We start from the raw sequence: 21,161 nt of genomic DNA, 5'->3' as shown, positions 1-21,161 counted from the left end.
AATTCAATAGGTTTCTTGGTCTCACTAATTTAAATAATGCATATAATTTTCAGAAAGATCGAATGATAACTTTTGACGTTAGAGCGTTCACAAGGTTCAATAAAGTGAAACAAGGGCCATAACTCTAGACGTAATAAATGAAAATTGCTGAAATTCAATAGGCTTCTTCATCTCACTAATTTAAATAACACATGTAATTTTCAGAAAGATCGAATGATAACTTTTGACGTTGGAGCGTTCACAAGGTTCAATAAAGTGAAACAAGGGCCATAACTCTAGACATAATAAACGGAAATTGCTGAAATTCAATAGGATTCTTCATCTCACTAATTTAAATAATGCATATAAATTTCACAAAGATTGGGTGATAACTTTTGGCGTTAACATCATTCACAAGGTGCAGTAAAGTGAAACAAGGGCCATAACTGTAGATGTAGTAAACAGAAATTGCTGAAGTTCAATAGGCTTCTTCGTTTCACTAATTTAAATATTACATGTAATTTTCAGAAAGATCGAATGATAACTTTTGACGTTAGAGCGTTCACAAGGATCAACAAAGTGAAACAAGGGCCATAACTCTAGACGTAATAAACAGAAATTGTTGAAATTCAATAGGGTTCTTCGTTTCGCTAACTTAAATATTGCATATAAATTTCACAAAGATTGGGTGATAACTTTCGGCATTACAGTGTACACAAGGTTCAACAAAGTGAAACAGGGGCCATAACTCTAGACGTAATAAACGGAAATTATTGAAATTAAATGGGCTTCTTCATCTCACTAATGTAAACAACATATATCAATTTTAAAACAATTGGTTGATAACTTTTGGCGTTAGAGCGTTCACAAGAAATTGTGGACGATGGACGGACGGACCGACCGACAGACGGGGGCGACGGCAATATACGTCCACATTTCAATGTGGGCGTATAAAAATCATTGTATGTTTTATAAAATCATGTTATGCCCGACTGAAGTTATTATATCATCAAATGAATTTGGCAGTTGTTACCGTTTTATGCTATGACAGTTGTCGTTGCCGTTTTATGCCATGACAGTTGTTATCAATCGTTTTTACCTTTTTATGCCATGATTCGAAAACTCAACCTTCATTACGGTGTAACGGTGATGTAATAAAACGTTTTTTTAAATCGGATAATAATTGTGACCTCCAGAGGGACCACAAGCTAAACCAGCGGCTGCCAGGCAGGATACGCCCACCTTTTCGAGAGATGGAAAGTGATATTTCCTACAAATCAAGGGCTATAATTCAGGAAATTACAATTCGATATGCGCAAATATCGAAAGGAACCGAGATCTTTGGGTTATAAACTTACATTTCAAGTTTCAACAAAATCGGTTAAAAATTGTGACCTCTAGAGGGTCCACAACCTTGATATACCATATTTTTGCGCTATTTGAGAACGAACAGCGGCCATTTTGTCTGTCAATTTTGGGCCGATTTACACAAAATTCCAACTCAGTCGTCCTTTGGGTGTAACAGTGATATAATAATACATTTATTTAAATCGGATAAAAATTATGACCTCTATAGGGTCCACAAGCTAAAAACGCGATTTTTCGTACAATCAGGGGCCATAATTCAGGAAGTTACGGTCCGATATGCGCGAATATTGAAAGGAACCGAGATCTTTGGATTATAAACTTACATTTCAAGTTTCAACAAAATCGGATAAAGATAGGTTGCCAGGCAACAAAACATACGTCCACAGCAGCAAAATCGTCCGAGCGGTTGTCAAGGGTTGTCGCATATTTATTCCTTTGTAGGTAATTGGGGGCCTTTACAAGACAGTTCCATACAGATCAGATTATAAATTTGGTCGTTTGAGGGTTAACAAGGTTCTACAAACTGAAACAAGGGTCTCAACTCTGGAAGTAATCTACAGAAATTGTTGAAATTTGACAGGCTTTTTCGTTTTACTAATTTAAATAATGCATATAAATTTCATACAGATCACATGATCACTTTTGTCATTCAAACGTTCACAATTGCCATAACTCTAGAAATTATTGATGGAAACTGCTGACATTCAATAGATCTGTTTCACAAATTTAAATGATGCATATAAATTTCATACACATCGGATGATAACTATCATCAATCGAGCATTAACAAGGTTTAACAAAGTGAAACAAGGGAAATAACTCTAGAAGTAATGATTGTAAATTGATAAAATTCAATAGGCTTTTTCGTTTCACTAATTTAAATCATGCATATAAATTTCACAAAGATCAGGTGATAACTTTTTGCATTAGAGCGTTCACAAGGATCAATAAAGTGAAACAAGGGCCATAACTCTAGACGTAATAAACGGAAATTGCTGAAATTCAATAGGCTTCTCCGTTTCACTAATCTAAATGCATATAAATTTCACAAAGATTGAATGATAACTTTTGGCGTTGGAGCGTTCACAAGGTTCAATAAAGTGAAACAAGGGCCATTACTCTAGACATAATAAACGGAAATTGCTGAAATTCAATAGGCTTCTTCATTTCAGTAATCTAAATAATGCATATAAATTTCAGAAAGATCGGATGTTAACTTTTGACGTTAGAGTGTTCACAAGGATCAATAAAGTGAAACAAGGGCCATAACTCTAGACGTAATAAACAGGAATTGCTGAAATTCAATAGGCTTCTTTGTTTCAGCAATCTAAATAATGCATATAAATTTCAGAAAGATCAGATGACAACTTTTGACGTGAGAGCGTTCATTGTGATCAATAAAGTGAAACAAGGGCCATAACTCTAGACTTAATAAACGGAAATTGCCGAAATTCAATAGGCTTCTTCGTTTCTGTAATCAAAATAATGCATATAAACTTTAGAAAGTTCGGATGATAATTTTTGGTGTTAGAGCGTTCACAAGGTTCAATAAAGTGAAACAAGGGCCATAACTCTAGACGTAATAAACAGAAATTGCTGAAATTCAATAGGCTTCTCCGTTTCACTAATCTAAATAATGCATATAAATTTCAGAAGGATCGAATGATAACTTTTGGCGTTAGAGCGTTCACAAGGTTCAATAAAGTGAAACAAGGGCCATAACTCTAGACGTAATAAACGGAAATTGCTGAAATTCAATAGGCTTCTTCGTTTCAGTAATCTAAATAATGCATATAAATTTCAGAAAGATTGGATGTTAACTTTTGACGTTAAGAGTGTTCACAAGGATCAATAAAGTGAAACAAGGGCCATAACTCTAGATCTAATAAACGGGAAGTGCTGAAATTCAATAGAATCTAAATAATGCATATAAATTTCTTAAAGATCGGATGATAACTTTTGATGTGAGAGCGTTCATAGGGATCAATAAAGTGAAACAAGGGCCATAACTCTAGACGTAATAAATGGAAATTGCCGAAATTCAATAGGCGTCTTCTTTTCAGTATTCTAAATAATGCATATAAATTTCAGAAAGATCTGATGATAACTTTTGGTGTTAGAGCATTCACAAGGTTCAATAAAGTGAAACAAGGGCCATAACTCTAGACGTAATAAACGGAAATTGCCGAAATTCAATAGGCTTCTTTGTTTTACTAATTTAAATGATGCATATGAATTTCATACAGATCGGTTGATAACTTTTGGTGTTAGAGCGTTCACAAGGTTCAATAAAGTGAAACAAGGGTTATAACTCTAGATGTAATAAACAGAAATTGCTGAAATTCAATAGGCTTCTTCGTTTCACTAATTTAAATAATGCATATAAACTTAACAAAGATCGTATGTTAACTTTTGGCATTAGAGCGTTCACAAGGTTCAACAAAGTGAAACAAGGGTCATAACTCTAGACGTAATAAACGGAAATTATTGAAATTCAATAGGCTTCTTCATCTCAATAATGTAAACAACATATATCAAATTTAAAACAATTGGATGATAACTTTTGGCATTAGAGCGTTCACAAGAAATTGTGGACGATGGAAGGACGGACCGACCGACATACGGACGGACGGGGTGACGGCAATATACGTCCACATTTCAATGTGGGCGTATAAAAATTGTGACCTCTATAGTGTCCACAAGCTAAAAACGTGATTTTTCGTACAAACAGGGGCCATAATCCACGAAGTTTCGATCCGATACATGCCAATATCGAAAGGAACCGAGATCTTTTGGAGATAAACCTATATTTCAAGTTTCATCAAAATCGGATAAGAATTGTGACCTGTAGAGCGTCCACAAACAAATTGTGGACGGACGGACAGGGGCGACGACAATATACGTTCACATGAAAATGTGGGCGTATAAAAAGGCGATTTCGTGTACAATCAGGGGCCATAATTCAGGAAGTTGCGAGCCGATATGCGACAATATCGAAAGGAACCAAGATCTTTAGGTTATAAACATGCATTTCAAGTTTCATCAAATTCGAATTAAAATTGTGACCCATACAGGGTCCACAACCTTGATATACCATATTTTTACAACTTTCGCGTACACGCGGCGGCCATTTTGTCCGGCAGTCTTGGTTTGATTTTCAGGAAATTTGAAATCAACCTTTATTATGGTGTTACGGTGATATATTCAAACGATTTTTAAAATCAGATAATAACTGTGACCATCAGAGGGACTACAAGCTATAGGAGGCGATTTTTCGTATTCAGGGGCAATAATTCATGAAGGTACGATCCGATTTTTGGTCCGATTTTCACGAAATTTGAACTCAACCTTCATTACGGTGTAACGGTGACATAATCAAACGTTTTTTTAAATCGGATAATAATTGTGACCTCCAGAAGGACCACAAGCTAAAAAGGGCCATTTTGCGTACAATCAGGGGCCATAATTCAGTAAGTTACGGTCCGATATGCGCGAATATCGAAAGGAACTGAAATCTTTGGGTTATAAACTTATATTTCAAGTTTCAACAAAATCGGATAAAAATTGTGACCTCTATAGGGTCCACAAGCTAAAAACGTGATTTTTCGTACAAACAGGGGCCATAATCCATGAAGTTTCGATGCGATACATGCAAATATCGAAAGCAGCCGAGATCTTTTGGGGATTAACCTATATTTGAAGTTTCGTCAAAATCGGACAAGAATTGTGACCTGTAGAGAGTCCATAAACAAATTGTGGACGGACGGACAGGGGCGGCGACAATATACGTCCACATGAAAATGTTGGCATATAAAAATATATATATTTATTATGAAATAAAAACATCCCCTCAAAATTTAGAAAGCTGTCTTTCAACACTCATTGTATACAGCTATTACATTTTTAAAGAAACAATTATAAAATAATATATATATTTATTATGAAATAAAAACATCACCTCAAAATTTAGAAAGCTGATGTAGGAAAACTGTTTAACATCCATTGGCGTGAGAGCCAACTAAACAAGTTGACCATAGTCTTGGCATAAAAATTAAAAATAGGGATCACGGTGGCTAAGTGGGTAAGGCGCTGACTCGCTAGCCTGGAGGTCGGTTGTTCGATCCCTGCATTGGCCGAGAAAGTTCATCCAGATTTTCCGGCGTGATTTCCCCTTGTCAATGAAGTAGGACGGCCTGACAAGGACAGCTGTCTAGTCATTCGATTGAGACGAAAAACCGAGGTCCCCTATACACATTGGCGTGCACGTAAAAGATCCCTTGACAGTTGGAATTCAATATAAGAATAGGCCGTAATGCCGCTGTCCGGGCAAAATTTCCCTCATAGCACACTGTGTGGCTTATGTCCGTCTTCATTAGCCCAGTTCGGAGCAAAACAGTAGGACGTTAAACCTCATTTCATTTCATTTCATAAAAATAACATGAATAGGGAGACAGACAATTTGCATTTGCTGTAACCTTATGCATGATTTCTGAAAACTGGTATGAGGATTGAGGAACATTTGTACAAGAAACAGCCACATTTTGCAACAGATGGACAGAGAACAAGGTAAAAGGGCGATTTTTCGTACAATAAGGGGCCATAATGCACGATGTTACAGTCTGACATGCGACAATATCAAAAGAAACCAAGATCTTTAAGATATAAACATATTTTTTAAGTTTCATCAAAATCGGATAAAAATTGTGACCTCTACAGGGTCCACAAGCTACAAGCGCAATTTTTGGTACAATCAAGAACCATAATCCAGGAAGTTATGGTTCTATGGTTCTATATGCGCAAATATCGAAAAGATCAAAGACCTTTGGGATATAAACCTGTATTTTAAGTTTGATCAAAATTGGATAAAAATTGTGACCTCTAGGGTGTCCACGAGCTAAAATCGCGATTTTTCGTACAATCAGGGGCCATAATCCATGAAGTTCCAGACCGATAAATGCCAATATCGAAAGAACGAAAGGAACTGAGATCTTTGTTGGATAAAGCTGTAGACTGTCCATAAACAAATTGTGGACGGATGTCCGGATGGACAGGGGCGACGACAATACTCGTCCACATAAAAATGTGGGGTATCAAAAGGAGTGAGGATAGGTGTCCTAAGTTTAAAAGTAAATATGGGGGGGAAAAAAACCTCGGAAATTTGTGATTGAAAACTGGGCGATTTGATGACATATTTGAACTAAAATCATATTTGGACTAAAATCATATTCAAACTAATTAATTTATCTTAATCCTTTTCAGAACATTGTATTTGTCAGGGAATTCAATACCCATGCTATAAAAAATCAACCAAAAGAGGTCACGTTTGTGTCACGTGACTTGGCTGTCTTGGTACGTTGCAACGGGTGCATATACAAAATTCTCGGATTATCCACTGCCCAAGACATTTTCCATGATTTTTATCTCAGACACTGTTGTACCATCAAGTTTATCAACATATACTATTACATCAAGTGCTCACTAATGCTGGGAGATTAGACAATCGTCGTGTGCTGCCTTTGACGTTACTCGAGCAGACATCACTAATCGTCGGGTTGCTGGTTAGGGAAACCCTTACAATTTTTTCCTGTTTGCACTCCATGGCTGTTTTTCAGGGAATCCAGTATTTTTCCAGTAAGATTGGATGTTTCTACTTTCCATATACCAAAATTGCCATACTTTTATTAGAAATAACCACCGATAAATCCTTTTCTAGGAAAGCATCTTATACTATTTCACAACGGTGATATATTTGAGCGGTTTTTAAAATCAAATAAAAATTGTGATGACATCTAGAGAATTAACAAGCTAAAAACGTGATTTATCTTTCCCCAGGAGTAATAATCCGGGAAGTTACGGTCCGATATGCGCAAATATCGATGGGAACAAACATGTTTTAAGATTCATCAAAATCGGTCCACAACCTTGGTATTACATACTTTTACTCTATTTGCAACTTTGTTGGGCAGTTACGGTGCAATTTTCACGTAACTGAATTGACGTTTCTGTTCAAACATACCTTTCAACTTATCCCACGAGTCCGAAACGTCACCTACCCGAGTCCGAAACGCTGAGGCCATATATACTCAGCCAAATTAAAAACTTGACACTCAGGGATTTTTGGGACTAGATTTTTAATATTTGGTCTAAGGCAACTATCTTAGTCTTATGTTGTGCACAGACGACCTTGACATCAACAGAAAGCAAGAATACGTCTCGCCGAAAGTCCTTGACATTGATAACGTTCGTGATGTTACAGTACCCCCCAAAATGAAATTCACAGACTTGGAGAACAATCGGAATAAAGTGTTTAGTAACGGTTGTGGCCTCCTCTAGCGTCTCGTACTGCCACACAACGTCTTCTCATGGATCTCAGAACATTAGTAAACACTACCCGAGGAAGACGTCGCCACTGCTCAGCAAGAGCATGTTGAAGGTCCTGCAACGTCAGTGGTGGATTCACTTGCTGATGAACACATCGACCCAGTTCGTCCCAGATGTGTTCAATAGGATTAAGGTCAGGGCTAAGCGACGGCCAATCCAGGACTTGGACACCGGTATTTCTTAAAAAATTCTGGGTATCAATTGCTGTATGGGGTCGAGCATTGTCTTGTTGAAACGTTAGTCCAGGCCCATGTCTCTGCATAAACAGAAGAGGAACAGGTTGCAAAATCTGATCCCTGTAAACGACAGCAATTAAGTTCCCTTGGACAACAACAAGAGGAGAACGTCCATGTGCACAAAAAGAACCCCAAACCATAAAGCTGCCGCCACCAAATCGGTCAACTTCTCTGACGCATACTTGAGCGTAACGTTCACCTCGTCTGCGGTACACTCGGGCCCTGCCATCTGCAAATCTCAAAGTGAATCGAGATTCGTCACTAAAGACAACTGAATTCCACTGTCTTTGAGTAAATCTTATGTGTCTTGTGGCCCACACAAGTCGGTTACGGCGATGAAGAGGTGTCAATATTGGTCCATTATAGGACCTCCAAGCTCGAAGACCAGCAGCCTGCAAGCGATTTCGAACAGTTTGTGCAGTTACCCTTCCACCAAACATCTCTCTACTTGTGGAGGTTGCAGTGACAAATCTGTTTCTAAGATGACGTAATCGTATTGCTTGATCTTCCTGGAGTGACATACACGTGGCGCTCCCGCCCTTGGGCGGTCGGCAATAGTTCCAGTTTGAAGCACTCTCATTCTAAGATTAATTATTGTCTGGCGTGAACAATTAAAGGCTCTTGCAACAGTGACCACAGACTGACCAGCATAGAGCCTACCTATAGCACGTAGACGTTCTACATTTGAAAGGCGCTGCATTTTCTAACAAAGATGAAAATAACAATTTTAATTTGTTTTTCCAGTTCAAGTTACGTGTGCGTGTTCAGTTTAAGCAAACTTGCATCGATTGACCTCACGAGTTTGTGTTTGCACGTGTTTTTCAGGTTTTTCATCTTTATATGCTCAAAAGTCACGTGATCCATGTGACTTTACAATTTTATGAAATTAAAGGCTTCTTACTACTTACTATCATTAGAAACACTTTTAAATTTGTTTGACTTACCAGAAAAAAAAATGTGTTGAAATTCATCAGTGTCAAGTTTTTAATTTGGCTGAGTATATTTTGGAGTCCGAAATGACGCAGGGCCAAAATTACATGTAATCGGTAAGATCAGCATCTATTAGTGCGCATTCTATAACTTTTCCGTAATTGGTAATTTAAATGAATTTGTAATAGTCGATCGATGCAAGTCTTAAAATTTCTAACATATTAGTGAAGTAATGTATTGGTATAGGCATATTTCTGTTTAGAAGAAGACAGAATGACAGTGCTCGGGTTGTTTGAAAAATGTGTTTATTCCTGTTTTGATTTCGAAATAGCTGTCAAATGTTAGTCATTAATGATCTATAACAATTACATCCCTACATGTATTTCACCTAACATAAACAATCAGCGGTATGTTTTAATTAAAAAACCGTGTCACGCCGTGTTTTCAACAACGAGGCAGTGCTATCATGTCACTCGATATTCATTCGATATTCACTCGGTAAATTGCGGAATTCCACGATAGAAAACACGGTAATATCGAAAGGAACTGTATCGAAAGGAACAGAGATCTTTGGGATATAAACCTATATTTCAAGTTTCGTCAAAACTGGATAAAACCTGTGACCTGTAGTGTGTCCACAAACAAAATGTGGGCATATAAAAATTGTGACCTTTAGAGGGTCCACAACCTTGGTATTACATACTATTTGCGTTCGAGAAGCGGCGTTTTTGTCGGACAGTTTTGGTTTGATTTTCACGAAATTGCCACTCAACCTTTTTTTTTCATAGTGTATCGATTGGCGTATTTAAACAGTTTTTAAATCAGATAACCAGCGGCTACCAGGCAGGATACGCCCAAATTTTGCAAGAGATGGATAAAGAACAAACTGAAAACAAGATAAGTTGCCAGGCAACTAAACATACGCCCACAGCAGCTAAATCGTCCGAGTGGTCGACAAGAGTTGTCGTATATTTGTTATTTTGTAGGTAGTAGGTAATTAGGGGGCATTTAATGGACAATTTCATACAGATGACATTATAATTTTCGTCGTTTGAGGGTTCACAAGGTTCTAAAAACTAAAACAAGGGCTGTAACTCTGGAAGTAATCTACAGAAATTGTTGAAATTCGACAGACTTTTTCGTTTTACTAATTCAAATAATACATATCAATTTCAAACAGATCGGATGATAACTTTTGTCGTTCGAACGTTCACAAGGTTCAACAAAATAAAACAAGGGCCATAACTCTAGAAGTAATTGACAGAAATTGCTGACATTCAATACGCTTCTTCATTTCACTAATTTAAATGATGCATATGAATTTCATACAGAATGGGTGATGACTTTTGTCGTTCAAGCGTTCACAAGATTCAACAATGTGAAACAAGGGCCATAACTCTAGATGTAATTAACGGAAATTTGCTGAAACTCAATAGACTTGTTCGTTTTACTAATTTAAACGATACCTATAAATTTCATACAGATCGGATAATAACTTTTGTCGTTAAAGCATTCACAAGGTACAACAAAGTGAAGAGAGAGAGAGAGAGACAGAAACGGGGTTTAACGTCCACTCGACACAAACTAGGTCATTTCGGGACTAACATATGGTTTTTAATTTTATTTACATAATTTGCTTGCGCGTAGGCGTTTTCAGCAGTGGGAGGAAACCGGAGGACCCGGAGAAAACCCATGAGGTTGGACAGGCGACCCTACTCCTTGCCTCGTACAACCGGGGACAACAAAGTGAAAAAAGGGCCATTACTCACGATGTAATTAATGGAAATTGTTGAAATTCAATAGGCATCTTCGTTGCACTAATTTAAGTGATGCACATCAATTTCAAACCGATCGGATGATAACTGTTGTCATTAGAGCGTTCAAATGATTGAACAAAGTGAAACAAGGGCCATAACTATAGATGTAATTAACGGAAATTGCTGAAATTCAATAAGCTTCTTTGTTTTACTAATCTAAATGATGCATATAAGTTTCATATAGATCGGATAATAACTTTTGTTGTTAGAGCATAAACAAGGTACAACAAAGTGAAACAAGGGCCATAACTCTAGATGGAATTAAAGGAAATTGCTGAAATTCAATAAGCTTCTTTGTTTTACTAATCTAAATGATGCATATAAATTTCATACAGATCGGATAATAACTTTTGTCGTTAGAGCATTCACAAGGGCCATAACTCACGGCGTAATTAATGGAAATTGTTCAAATTCAATAGGCTTCTTCGTTTCACTAATTTCAAACAGATCGGATGATAACTGTTGTCATTAGAGCGTTCACAAGATTTAACAAAGTGAAACAAGGGACATAACTCTAGATGTAATTAACGGAAATTGCTGAAATGCAATAGGCTTCTTTGTTTTACTAATTTAAATGATGCATATAAATTTCATACAGATCGGTTGATAACTTTTGTCGTTAGAGCGTTCACAAGGTGCAACAAAGTGAAACAAGGGCCATAACTCCAGACGAAATTAACGGAAGTTATTGACATTAATTAGACTTCTTCATCTCACTAATGCAAACAACATATATCAATTTCAAAACAATCAGATGATAAATGTAGTCTGTAGAGTGTTCACAAGAAATTGTGGACGACGGACGGACGGACGGACGGACAGACGGACGGACGGGGGCGACGGCAATATACGACCACATTTCCGTATAAAAAACGTTTTTTTGTACAATCAGGGGCCATAATCCAGAAAATTATTGTCTGAAATGCACAAATATCAAAAGTTTTAAGTTTTATCAAAATCGGATAAAAATTGTGACCTCTACAGGGTATTACATACTTATACACAATTTGCGTACAAAGAGCGGCATTTTGTCGAGCAGTTTCATTTCGATTTTCCTGAAATTCGAATTCGACCTTCATTATGGTGAATGGATATCTAAACGGTTTTTAAAATCGGAAAAAAAATGTCATCTCTAGAAAACCCAAAAGCTAAAAATGCGATTTTTTTAACAATCAGGGTTCATAATCTAGGAAGTTACTTTCAGATATGTGTGATTATCAAAAGGAACCAAGATCATTATGGTAGAAACGTATATTTAAAGTTTCATCCCAATCGGATAAAAACTTTGGCCTCTAGAGGGTCAACAACCTTAATATTATTATACAATATTTTTTACACCATTTGCGTAAAAGGGGCGGCCATTATGTCCGTCTGTTTTAGTCCGATTTTCACAAAATTCGGACTCAACCATCATTAGTGTATAACTGTGATAGATTCACACTTTTTTTTTTTTTAAATCAGATAAAAATTGTGCCCCCTTAAGGGAACACAAGCTCAAAACGCGATTTTTCGTACAATCAAGGGCCATAATTCAGGAAGTTACGATTCGACATGTGCGAATATCGAAAGAAACCAAGATCTTTAGGTTATAAACATGCATTTCAAGCTTCATCAAAATCGGATCAAAATTGTGACCTCTAGGAGGTCCACAACCTTGATATACCAGATGTTTACCATATTAATCTACAAGGGGCGGCCATTTTTTTCAATAGTTTTGGTCTGCTATTCACGAAATTCGAACTCACTATCATTAGGATGTAACGGTGATATACTAAAACGTTTTTTGTAATCGGATAAAAATTGTGACCTCTATAGGGTCCACAAGCTAAAAGCGCGATTTTTCGTACAATCAGGGGCCATAATTCAGGAATATGCGCAAATATCGAAAGAAACCAAGATCTTTGGGATATAAACATGCATTCCAAGTTTCATCAAAATCGGATGAAAATTGTGACCTCTAGAGGGTCCACAGCCTTGATATACCATATTTTCACACTATTTGCGAACAAGGGGCAGCCATTTTGTTCGGCAGTTTTGGTCCAATTTTCAAGAAATTCGAACTCAGCCATCCTTAGGGTGAAACGGTGATATACTTAAACGTTTTTTTAAATTGGATAAAAATTGTGACCTCTAGAGTGACAACAAGCTAAAAACGTGATTTGTATTACAATCAGGGGCCATAATCCATGAAGTTATGGTCCGATACATGCAAATATCGAAAGTGACCGAGATCTTTGGGAAATAGATCTATATTTCAAGTTTCGTCAAAATCGGATAAAAATTGTGACCTATACAGTGTCCACAAACAAATTGTGGACGGACAGACGCCAGGCCGGCCGGACGGACAGAGATGTCAGGACGTCCGCACAGGGAAGACGACAATATACGTCCACATGAAAATGTGGCCGTATAAAAAATGGTGATGTCTAGAGTGACCACAAGCTAGAAACGATTTGCGTATTTTTCCAAAATAACAGAGATCTGTGGGTTATAAGATACATTTCAAGTTTCATCAAAATCAGATAACGATAGGATGCCAAGCAACGAAACATACGCCCACAGCAGCTAAATCGTCCGGGCAGTCAACAAGTGTTGTCGCATATTTTTACTTTTACTTACACTCAAATCTGATTAAGAGTAACAACTCATTAAGTAATTATCAGAAAATCATTAGAATTTGTTTGGTTTTTATAAAGTTCTGCCCCATGTAAAGTTTAGTATACGAAACATTTAATATCATGGATTTAGCTGTTCAAGTTATCAAAATTCATAACTTTAGCCTCTAGAGCGTCCACAAGATTTTTTGAAGTGATCAAGGGCCATAACTCTGGCAATAATTATCGCAAATCGATGAAAATCAATAGACTTCTCCGTCTCATGGCCTTAAAAACACTGTGTATAAATTCAAAGTCAATTGGATATTAACTTAGCCTCTAGAGCGGACACAAGCAATTGTGGACGACGGACCGGCGACAATATACGACCGCATCTCAATGTGTCCACAAGCTAAAAACGTGATTTTTCGTACAATCAGAGGCCATTATCCAGGAATTTATGGTCCAATACATGCTAGTATCTACAGGAACCGAGATCTTTGGAGATAAACCTATATTTCAAGTTTCATCAAAATCGGATAAATATTGTGACCCGTCGAGTGTCCACAAATAAATTGTACGTACACGAACATGAAAATGTGAGTGTATAAAAACCACAAAAGTAAGAGCACTGATTACAGTCGAAATCAAATAGACCTAAACTGCATTTGTAGATGTATAATTTGGATTTACTAGTGTAACTTACTTATATTCCTTTAAATCATCTGTTAATCCTCCTTTTAAGTATCTCATGACAATTTCACCTTTTTGACGAGTTATGACTTTTGATCTCTGACCTTTAACTAATTCCCCTAAAAAAGCCTCAAATCTCTGTCTGTCAACACTCATTGTATACAGCTATTACCTTTTCAAAGAAACCATTATAAAATATTATACATATTTATTATGAAATAAAAACATCACAACAAAATTTAGAAAGCTGATGTAAGAAAACTGTTGAAATTCCATTGGCGTATGAGGCAATAATACAATTTCAACAAGCGGTTGTCATGCAAGATACGCCCACATTTTGCAAGAGATGGACAGAGAACAAGCTCAAAAAAAGAGGTGATTTTTTTGTACAATCAAGGGCCATAATTCAGGAAGTTACAATCCGATATGCATGAATATTGAAAGGAACCAAGATCTTTGTGTTATAAACATGTATTTCAAGTTACATCAAAATCGGATCAAAATTGTGTCCACTCTCTAGAGTGTCCAAAACCTTGATATACCATATATTTACAATATTTGCGTACGAGGGGCAGCCATTTTGACCGGCAGTTTTAATTCGATTTGTACGAAATTCGGACTCAACCATTCAAACGTTTTTTAAAATCGGATCAAAATTGTGACATTAAGAGGGATCACATCCTAAAAACGCGACTTTTCGTACAATCAAGGGCCATAATTCAGGAAGTTATGATCCAATATGTGCAAATATCGAAAGGAACCAAGATCTTTGGGTTATAAATATGTATTTCAAGTTTCACCAAAATCAGATCAAAATTGTGACCTCTATAGGGTCCACAACCTTGATATACCATATTTTTACGCTATTTGAGAACGAACGGCGTCAATTTTGTCTGTCAATTTTGGGCCAATTTTCACGCAATTCGAACTCAGTCGTCCTTAGGGTGTAATGGTGACATAATAATAAGTTTTTTTAAATCGGATAAAAATTATGACCTATATAGGGTCCACAACCTTGACATACCATATTTTTACGCTATTTGAGAACGAACGGCGGCCATTTTGTCTGTCAATTTTGGGCCGATTTTCATGAAATTCGACCTCAGCTGTTTTTAGGGTGTAACGGTGATATAATAATACGTTTTTTTAAATCGGATAAAAATTATGACTTCTATAGGGTCCACAAGCTAAAATCGCGATTTTTCCTACAATCAGGGGGCATAATTCAGGAAGTTATGGTCCGATATGCTTGAATATCGAAAGGAACCGAGATCTTTGGGTTATAAACTTAAATTACAAGTTTCAACAAAATTGGATAAAAATTGTGACCTCCATAGGGTCCACAAGCTAAAAACGTGATTTTTCGTACAAACAGGGGCCATAATCCATGAAGTTTCAATCCGATACATGCCAATATCGAAAGCAACCGAGATCTTATGCAGATAAACCTATATTTCAGGTTTCGTCAAAATCAGATAAGAATTGTGACCTGTAGAGTGTCCACAAACAAATTGTGGACGGACGGACGTCGGGACGGACAGGGGCGACGACAATATACGTCCACATGAAAATGTGGGCGTATAAAAAGTTAACCATAGTCTTGGCTTAAAAAGAACATGAATAGGGAAAACATCCAATTTGCATTTGCTGTAACCTTATACAGGATTTCTGAAAAGTGGAATGAGGATGGAGGAACATTGGTAAAAGATACAGTCACATTTTGCAAGAGATGGACAGAGAAAAAGAAAAAAAAAAAAGCGATTTTTTGTACAATAAGGGGCCATAAACCACGATGTTACGGTCTGACATGCGACAATATGAAAAGCAACCAAAATCTTTGGGACATCAACATATATTTTGTTTCATCCAAATAAAATAAAAATTGTGACTTCTAGAGGGTCCACACGCTAAAAGCGCAATTTTTGATACAAGCAGGGACCATAATCAAGGAAGTTGTGGTCCAATATGCGCAAATACAATGAAATTTTTATCCACATATTAATTTGTGTTTTAAAACTTATTACTAAAATTATTATTAGGCTTTCCGACTTTCGTCTGAAAGACTATTGTTTTTACTAAAAATATTATTATTAGGCTTTCAGACTTTCGTCTGAAAGACTATTGTTTTTACTAAAATTATTATTAGTGTCTGAAAGACTATTGTTTTTACTAAAATTATTATTATTTACAGATATAACGATTTTTCGACTTTTCTCAAAAATTGTGGCCCTTTTGGACCATTTATACTATATTGAGGCTTTTAAATTTGGATTCACACCATAGACCACCGTTAGGACTCTAAGTAACAGAAGTTTAAGAAGGGAAATCAGAGAAGTTTTCGAAATAAAAGCGTCTGAATAGGCTCCAAAAAGGAAAATAATAGATTTTCAGCGTTCCATTATATATTGCCTAACCCGCAAATTTTTACCATTTAGATGTCACAAGATCGTCCATTGTTTGAACTATCCAATGACACTTTAGTTGTTTTGATTCGGTGAAATCTGGCGTAGTAATCACTTTTTTCGCAAGATCACCATTTTTTTACATTTGATGTTTTTTTTCTCAAAATATCAGAAATTTTTTCGACTACTTCCGGTTTTTGGATCATTGTCGAGATAGCTTTAACAAGTGGTTTGGTTACCTTAACTTCTGTACATGAAGTTTCAGAATAATCCATTCAGCTGTTTTCCAAAGAAAGAAAATTAGAAGATCATTTTCAGTAATTTAAGGATTTTTCAACTTTTTTCCAAGATTGAGGCTCATTTTGGACAACTTATGTTATTTCAATGCTTTTATTTTTGGACTCACGCCATAGTCCACCCATAGGACTCGGAGTAAAATTTCGAAATTTTCAACTGCTATCGTCCGAGAAAAGACTCAGGGTTTCTGAAAATGTAATTTGTATGAAAATAGGTACAGAATTGACGAAGCTACGGCCGTTTTTTAATTTTTATGCACCGCACGAAATTCTGCCACTTCCGATCTGCGCAGAAGTTGCAAAAATAGTTGAGTGGCCCGGGGAATGGACTGTCGTATGATGCCCAATTTATACGGATAATATGACCAAGCAGCAAAATATGACATGCTGAAAATCAAGTATTTTCTGATTTGGAGCGGTTTTGGACGCCTGTATCTCAAAAACTTAACCTACAATTATTTTTTAACTTTCTCTATCGAGAGTCCATTCGATAGTCTTGTGCATGAAACCACCCAATAAGACTTTGAAATGTCTGGAATAGGATAAAAAAGGGGACTGAAAATCGAAAAAAGTTGAGAAATCGTAAAAGTTTGGAAAATGCTATATTATTTAATCAGAATTTTACGAAAAGGTTACACATTCAGATAGCTGACCTAATTACGATTCTAACGATGTATAATATGTATTGAGTTATTGAAATTTAATTTTCGATATTTTGAACATAGGATTTCTCAGGGCCATTTTATCTGATCAGATAATGTAATATATCATTACAGAGCCCTGTGGCTATCTAATAGCTCAAATTGGTTATTAAAACTATCCCGACAATAATCTCTATATTGAACGTATTCAAAAAATAAAAAAAAGGGTTAAAAAAAATTAGCGCTCTTGCGAAAAACTTGATTTCTCCATCAGATCTTAGTGGACCAAAAGAACCAAAGTGTCGCTGGATAGCCCCATTAATGGACTATCATATGACACCTGAATGATACGATTTAGATGGCTAGAAAATAAATTATGGTACGCCAAAAATCTAGTATTTTCCGTTTTGAAGCATTTTGAGAGGCCTTTTTCTCAAACACAACGACTACGTTTTTTCTTAAACTGTTTTTACTCAGAGTCCTATGGGTGGACTATGGCGTGAGTCCAAAAATAAAAGCATTGAAATAACATAAGTTGTCCAAGAAGAACCTCAATCTTGGAAAAAAATTGAAAAATCCTTAAATTAATGAAAATGATCTTCTAATTTTCTTTCTTTGGAAAACAGCTGAATGGATCATTCTGAAACTTCTTGTACAGAAGGTAAGGTAACCAAACAACTTGTTAAAGCTATACCCACAAAGATCCAAAAACCGGAAGTAGTCGAAAAAATTTCCAATATTTTGAGAAAAAAACAACACAGAAAGTAAAAAAATGTGTAACACTATTAACAGAAGATCGGTTTAGTAAATACAGCATTTATTTACAACTGGAACAAAGTATCACACATCTACATAATTACAACAGCAATACATAAATTAGTCTATACTGGAACTTAAACTAATATACCGGAACTATTAGAGCGGGAGCCCAGGGGGTTAACCTAGCTGAAAAGTGTACCAATTTTCTCCTATATGGTATCAATGTATGTATATCTGGTATCATCAGAATGTATGTCTGCCGGGTTTCTGGTGGTGGGTGTGGGATTCCCCGCCCAAAATGCCATGCCCCCCAACTAGTCTAGATTAGCTCAAAAGTGTACCACATGAAAATCGCACAACAATGTACCGTACATCTTCAGGTATTACAAAAACACTCTGACAGACATTTCTAGTGGTGGAGTACCCCTGACAGAGCTATGTAATTGCCAGACATTTGTAGTAATGGAGTATCCCTGACAAGAGTTATCTAATTTCCAGACCAAAGCTAGGCTAGATTAGCTCAAATCTGTACCACCTAAAACAGCTTTGGAGTTGTTCATTACCACGAGAAGAATCATGAATGACCACCGCCAGACAGTTTGTGCGGTGGGTTACCCCTAATTGACACGCCCAAAATGCCACACCCTCCAACTAGTGTTGACATTGATGTTATTAGCAGCCAGGTAATCCATACTAAAATGGGCGGTATGCGGACGTCCATTATCCTGTTGGAAGTGCTGAAGTTGTGGGTGAGCTCGAAACATCGGAACAACAATTGGTTGCAAGACATCATCACGGTAGGCTACAGCATTAACGCAACCCCTGCAGAAATGTGAAGCCTCCCCACACCATTACACTTCCCCCACCCCATCGATTCGTTTCGAAGACGCAGCAGTCTGCAAGACGTTCCCCAAGACGTCTCTACACACGTTGACGGCCATCAGCGTGATAAAGATGAAAGCGACTCTCATCACTGAAGAGCACACTTTGCCAGTCTACTTTTCTCCATGTCTGGTGTCCTTGAGCCCATATCAAACGCCGCTGACGGTGATGATCCCTGAGGATAGCTCCAACATAAGGTCGTTGTGCACGGAGTCCTACTTCTCTAAGACGACGTCTTACTGTGTTGGCACTTACTGGTCCTTGTCTTCCGCTGGGCGGAATCTGTCACGCAGATGAGTGACCAGGATGTAGCGTTCTTGAGCCTGGGTTGTAGCGCGTTGTGGACCAGGACGTTGACAGTCACGTGTTGATCCAGTAACTCGAACACGTTCCACCAACCTTACAATAGTGGACTGATGACAATTGAAGTGTCTGGCAATAGCACGTGTAGACATGCCAGCCCTGGACATTCCCATGGCTTCATTCTGTTGATTTTCAGTAAGTCTCGGCATCTCTAGCTCGATTCCTTCACACGTCCAACAACAAATTATGACAGATTGACGTTTCACAGTTCATGTACTACACATTAAGTTGAAAACATGCTTTTAAAGGGCTCACACACAATGCTGCGCGTGAATATTGGGGTTTTCATGTGCATCTCGTGCAATTTTTTTTTTGTGCACACGGGCCGATATTTTTTGCGTTTGGGAGCATTGTGTGAAACAATAGTTCATAGTATTGCATAATATTATACATACAAAACCACCTAGTAATAAAATATTTGGGAAAAAAAAGTGATGCGTTTTCCATGGCGCTCAGTATATTTTTGAAACTTCTGCACAGACCGGAAGTGGCCGAATTTTGAACGGTAGCAATAAATCAAAAAGCGGCCGGGGTTTCGCCAATTCTTTACCTATTTAAAAACAAATTCACATTTTAGGAAACCCTGAATCTTTTCCGAGACAATGGCTATCTCACATTTTTCAATTTCGAACATTCATGGCTTATGTCGTTCGAAATTTGAAAATTTAAATTTTTTTAAATTTGACCTACATTTTGGGATAACTGAAGGCAATCCGATTCCAGTAATATAACTTCCATTCAGAGTTATCACCCTTTATTTTTTTTTATTTTTTTGAATTTTCTGCCCATTTTGTGAGCCTGAGTTTCGTTTTACGGCCGAATCGACGTTTCTGAAACTTCTGGAACATGAAGTTAAAGTCCAAAACAAACTGATAAAGCTATTTTGTCAAGGATTCTTAAACCGGAAGTGGTCGAAAAAATGTCTGATATATTGAAGAAAACGCAAAAATGGGTGCTTTTGGGAAAAACATGATTTCTTCACCCGATATCAACAGATTAAAGAAATTAAGGTATCGTTGGGTGGCCCGGGGATTTGAATGTCATATGATACCCATTTCACACGAATCATATGAGAGGGCAGCAAAATATGACATGCTGAAAATCAAGTATTTTCTGATTTGAAGCGTTTTTGGACGCCTGTATCTCGAAAACTGCTAAAAGGATTTTTCTTAAACTTTCCCTATCGAGAGTCCCTCCGGTAGTTTTGTCCATGAATCCATCCAATAAGGCATTGAAATGTCTGGAATAGGTAAAATAACGTTTTGAAAATCGAAAAAAGTTGAAAAATCGTGAAATTTTGGAAAAGGCTCTATTACTTTATTATTTAAACAAATTTTTACAAAAAAGTTACACATTCAGATAGCTGACCTAATTATGATTCTAACGATGTATACTATGTATTGAAATATTTAAATTTAATTTTCCATATATTGACATTTTTGCATTTTTGGCACTATTAAACATAGGATTTCCCAGGGGCAATTTATCTGATCAGACAATGTAATATATCATTACATAGCCCTGTGGCTATTTGATAAGCCAATCCAGTTATTAAAACTATCCCGACAATAATCTCCATACCGGAAGTATTCAAAAAATAAAGAAAAAAGGTTAAAAAAAATAGCGCTCTTGCGAAAAACTTGATTTCTCCATCAGATGTTAGCGGACCAAAAGAACTAAAGTATCGCTGGATAGTCCCATTAATTAAAAATCATATGACATCTGAATGATACGATTTAGATGGCTAGAAAATAAATTATGGTACGCCAAAAATCTAGTATTTTCTGTTTTAGAGCATTTTGAGACGCCATTTTCTCGAA

The 21,161-nt window shown here is 36.8% G+C and overlaps 1 protein-coding gene across 20 annotated transcripts in view; it reads right to left on the bottom strand.

The window, feature by feature from the left end:
• LOC126817142 (uncharacterized) overlaps positions 1-21,161 on the bottom strand; it is a 123,145-nt gene that overhangs the window by 82,757 nt on the left and 19,227 nt on the right. For all 20 annotated transcript variants that reach the window (XM_050543953.2, XM_050543962.2, XM_050543957.2 and 17 more), the window contains one exon: positions 14,012-14,170. Coding sequence is in view for 12 of the 20 variants with exons in the window: in XM_050543962.2 (XP_050399919.1) it covers positions 14,012-14,154 (143 nt within the window). In the remaining 8 variants the exon portion in view is untranslated. The remainder of the gene's footprint in view (positions 1-14,011; positions 14,171-21,161) is intronic.

The sequence above is a fragment of the Patella vulgata genome, chromosome 4 (genome assembly GCF_932274485.2).
Source record: "Patella vulgata chromosome 4, xgPatVulg1.2, whole genome shotgun sequence".
Classification (NCBI taxonomy): Eukaryota; Metazoa; Mollusca; class Gastropoda; family Patellidae; genus Patella; species Patella vulgata.
Note: the sequence above shows the minus strand (reverse complement) of the source record. Positions and strands in the feature narration are given on the sequence as shown.